This window comes from Neolamprologus multifasciatus, chromosome 1, assembly GCF_963576455.1.
Source record: "Neolamprologus multifasciatus chromosome 1, fNeoMul1.2, whole genome shotgun sequence".
Taxonomy (NCBI): Eukaryota; Metazoa; Chordata; class Actinopteri; order Cichliformes; family Cichlidae; genus Neolamprologus; species Neolamprologus multifasciatus.
Genome location: NC_140439.1, coordinates 16,789,083 through 16,793,799, shown reverse-complemented (window position 1 = coordinate 16,793,799; position 4,717 = coordinate 16,789,083). Strand labels below are relative to the sequence as shown.

The 4,717-nt window shown below is 40.5% G+C and overlaps 1 protein-coding gene across 1 annotated transcript; it reads right to left on the bottom strand.

Annotated features, from left to right (window-relative positions):
* Nucleotides 1-119: 119 nt before the first annotated feature.
* On the bottom strand, nt 120-3,202 carry rrad (Ras-related associated with diabetes). Its single transcript, XM_085159816.1, has 5 exons — nt 3,069-3,202; nt 2,402-2,792; nt 1,718-1,791; nt 1,390-1,594; nt 120-1,072 (listed from the first exon to the last, which is right to left on the bottom strand). The coding sequence occupies exons 2-5, from the start codon at nt 2,772-2,774 to the stop codon at nt 795-797; spliced, it is 930 nt and encodes a 309-aa protein (XP_085015942.1). The 5' UTR covers nt 2,775-2,792; nt 3,069-3,202; the 3' UTR covers nt 120-794.
* Between the last annotated feature and the right edge of the window lie 1,515 nt (nt 3,203-4,717).

Genomic DNA, 4,717 nt, shown 5'->3' with positions numbered 1-4,717 from the left:
GGTTCCATTGCACCGATAAGATCAAATGAATATTGATGAGGATGTACGTCCACATTTACTCAATTTCTGCTGCGTTACGCTGAATGCCTCGGTGCCTTGGGATTAAAGACAGAAGGCAGTTTATGGATTGTTTTTTATATTTTATTGAAAAAGGAACTCAACGTAAAAAGAATTTTCAAATTATGTCAAAATTCACAAGACTAGTATAACTTATTGCTTTACTCAGACATTCACAACCTGAATTCAGCGTTATGGGAAAAAAAACATAGAATAACAGATGTTTTGAATAGTCCTCAGTAACTCTGCCGAGGCACGAACCTGCGTACCACACTTCAAGTAAAATATGACTCCAGAATACCTATCATCATTATCCTTTGCCTTGTCTTACAATACAATGAGATGTATGTTGCCTTCAGCGTGTCTCAAATATTAGTATATACATCACCCCCCACCCTCTACCCATTTAGTTAAAGGGCACAACATTAACCTAACCGCAAGGCAATTTCGCAGCACATAGAAATAACAAGCCTTTGTGGATTTTTTTTTCATACATACTGATGACAATATGTTTAAGGCAGACAATAAAATAAATGCAGGTTATCACCATGATATAACTCAAACAACATCAGTCATTTCATTAACAATAGCTTCTTTTTGCTTTTGGTTGATGTCTAGAAAACAAAAATATATTTCAGTACAGTTCTGTTAGTCCTTTTGGGTTAGTGTTAAAACACACAGCATCTGGTCTTCAGAGGCCAAGGGGGAAAAAATTGTCCTTCTGTCCCATCTGTCACTCAGAGAACTGTTAGGTCATGGCAGGACTTTGACTTCTGCCTGAAAGCCATTTTCTTGTTCTTGCGTGCGACCATGCGACCCAGAAACCTTTTAGCCTTCTTGCCGATGCTCTCTCTGCGTCTGCAGTTGGCCATGCGCCGGGCGTTCTCCTCCTTGCTGTCTTTTCTCAAACGGATCTGTCTGACGATGCCCTCAAACAGGTCCTGCACATTGTGGTGAAGTGATGCGGACGTCTCGATAAACTTGCAATCGAATACCACTGCACAGGCACTTCCTTCTGTAATGCAGAACACAGGAAAGAAGATTAAAACCCTGAGAAAGTTCACACTGAAATGGAAAACTGTAAGCTTAGAAATGACGAATTAGCCCTAAGTCATGAAAGCTGCAAATCTCTGGCAGATTGCTTGAGCTGCAGAGGAACCTGAATCAACCTGAGCAGTCAGCTGTGAAAAGTGGATTGACCCTAAATCAGTGAAGCTCAACCATCTGTCAGATTCTGTCTTGAAATGCCTCAAGCAAGGCTTTAGTCAAGTGGATTCAAATCTACCTCCCCTGACTGCCCATTTTGGGATCGAGTTTATTAATCTCACTTACCATCTACGGACACCTCTCTGGACCGCACCAGGTCACTCTTGTTGCCCACAAGGATTATGGGAATGTTCTCTGACTGTCTGGCACGGCGCAGCTGAATGCGGAGCTCCGATGCCTTCTCGAAGCTTGATTTGTCTGTCACTGAATACACAATGATGTAGGCGTCTCCCATTCTCATGCACTGGTCCTTCAACCACTGGCTGTTATCCTTCAGGAAAGAAACAGAGACTAAATTTAACATCATACATGGCTGAATGCACCTTTTACAATTTCAAAATCCCCGAATCAATGCAAATGGACAAACACTTCATTAATAATATATAAGTCTCACCTGTTCCCAGATGTCATACAACACGATGGATGCCTCTTCTTCATCCACCAACATAGATCTATCGTAAGTGTTTCCTAAGGGAGGAAAAATAAATATTGTGTTACACACTGGCAGGGAGAGCAAAGTGTCTTTTATCTGAGCAATCGTGTTTGCTGTCAAAGTGTGTTGCTGCTATTTTTTTTCCACTCTGATTTTTGGCACATTTTTTTTCTTTCTGAGTCTACTCATTAAACCAGATCACAGTTTGTGATCACGCCATCACTGGCCTTTTGTAGTTTCCCTTCACATAGTGCTATTGGGTGTGCTTCTGACAGCTGGTGCCGCACTGTATGTGGAAATAGCAATAATCAATGCATGCACAGTCCTCATATAATACTGAATTGTACAGCTTTAGTGCAGCCTTTCTGTAATTTAAAAAACTGCATCATTTGTTTTAAATCTACTGGAAATAAGTGTGGTGATGTAAATTGTAATAGTGCACTTAAAAAGTAATATCACTTTAAAATATGTCATAACTGTCCTATATATTTTACTGTTTGTTCAGTATTGTATAAAATAAAATAAAGCAGCCGTTGGCATGCCCATTTATTACATATCTTCACAGACAATGAAACATCTTCATTGTGTGTGTCTGAGAGTGTGGGTTGCTATGGTTGATGACTCATCCTCAGCATCACCATTTACCTGCTTCATCGCAGTCGTGACCAGCATCCTCAACTCCTCCAAAGACGCGCGCCAGGCTGGACTTGCCGACACCGTGCTCCCCAAGGAGAACCACTTTGTACACCTGGGAGTCCGCTTCGCTGCTGGTGGAGATCACTGAGTCGGAGGAGTCCGAGGCGTAGCTGCCACGGTGCTGCTCGCTTGGGGAGTAGGACGTGCACCGCAGTAAATTGGACAGCTCGTCGGTCTGTCCCGTCTGTGGCGTCGTGGCGCGCAGGTCGCGGTCGTCCACGGGCATGCTTCTCCTGTGTAGATTGGGTAAATTCATTGGGAAGGGCACGCTTCCTCTCCTCTTGTCCATGTTCCTCAATTTGTCACCCTTGTTCAAAGTCATTGTGCTTCTATAGAGGATCTGTGGAGATGTGCCATGCGTAAATTTGCGATCATTTCAGCCACATTTAAACAAGGAGCGCTATCAAGGCCTGCACAGAAATACAGTGGGAGATCATTTTACAAATATGTTTACCATTGTAAGTCATATTGTAAAATAAAAACTGTTATCCCACATTTAAAGTAAATATATATAAAAATGGTCGACCTGACCTGCCCACATGTTTATTCACAAAAAAAGGTCAAAATCTAACCAAAGCTTGAAATCTCTCCCCAGCGGCCCCTTAAAGACACTTACTCGGTGCTGAAAATTAAATCCAACGAAGGCAATCCAGTAATCCTTGGTATAAAAAGTAGCTGTAGTCGAAAAGCGGTTTTTGCTCGAGTCTGATCAGAGTCGCTGCTCGGGTTATTTATACAGGAGTAGAGTGACGTAGTAGGGATTCGCCCCGGAGACTCGCGTCTCCGTTTATTGTAGTGGTGCGTAACGGTACCATCATGCTGCGGAGGGGGTGTATGATTGGAAGAGCTGAGGAATCTCCCTTCCGCATCCTCAAATGGAGCTTACTTTTGAGGGGGCGGCCAGAGATGAGGCTTTGAAGAGGGGAAACCCACTTAAAGCTGGAGTATAAATATTTGATATATATCTAGGAGGTGGTTCTAGGTGAGATGTTATAGCCTCACATCGTCACGATGCAAGGTGTTCAGGTTCACACACTAAATTAATTCTCTTAACGAAATGTGTTGTCTGGATCCAACTGATCTGATCTATGAGCATCGTGGCCACAGCGCGGTGGTCAATGCTATATGTATGTAATATTATGAGAATGACATGTTGTTATAATATAATATAATATAATATAATATAATATAATATAATATATTACATACTTCCTATAAAAAGCTAAATATTTGTAATTAGACTAGGGCTTCATACTACCGCGTTTAAATTAAATTTTTTTGAGCATTTTTAAACGGTGCTATAAATGCATAAAAATTTAATACACTGTAGTAGGTGGTGGATTATACTCCATATATCCCACCACCTTGCTCTTTCCACGATAAAATAAATGATGCAATCATCAAAACTGTCCTTGAATTTGTAGGCGCCTCCTCTTAAGCAGCCAGGTCTAATCTTTACCCGTTATTCTGGTTATACTGTTTGACTGTGCAAAAGGCTTTAAATGGTGTGTGTGGAGGCTATTTCTAGTGCTAAGGGAGAGACACAAAAAGCCTTAGTTTTCTATATTTCACGTCTGGATGTATTGATATGCTAAATATGGATCCAGCATATTCTGCATAATTTTTTGGCTGAATATCAGGCCAACAGCATGAGGGCACGGCTGGTAGTGATATTGTTAGGTGTCACGTTCAAGTGCATATTGTAAACTCTGAATGGTGCGTTTCTGCCCTCTTGTGGTTACGTGCAGGCATTACAGTTGAACCTTTTGAACTCGACTATAGTGTGCCAGGTGTTTAATATTATAATACTGCACAATGAGTGTGACTTAAGTATTACTTCTGCTGATGTTTGCATTTTTCCACTGTAATTTTCACTATTAAAGAAACTAAATCTTTCAACATTACATAATCAAGTATAGTTTAGTTCACACCACCCTGAAAAAAACAAACCATCACTACACCACCCTGGATTTATACTCTTTTCCAGAAAATAGCTGCTATTATGTAACGGAATGATGTTTAAAACACAAATGGGAAAAAAATCACATACAGTTAGGCACAAATACTTATTTTTTTTAAAAAAAAATAAGGCCATTTTTAAGTAGGACACCTTTTAGACTGGCATTTGTACAGACAAGGAACAGCCTCCACTCACTGGATGCAGTGAAACATTCAAAGATATAGAAAAATATAATAATAAAAATATCTGGATCGTGTTTCTAATTTCCACTTGTGAAACAAAAAAATGAGAAAGAAAAACTGACA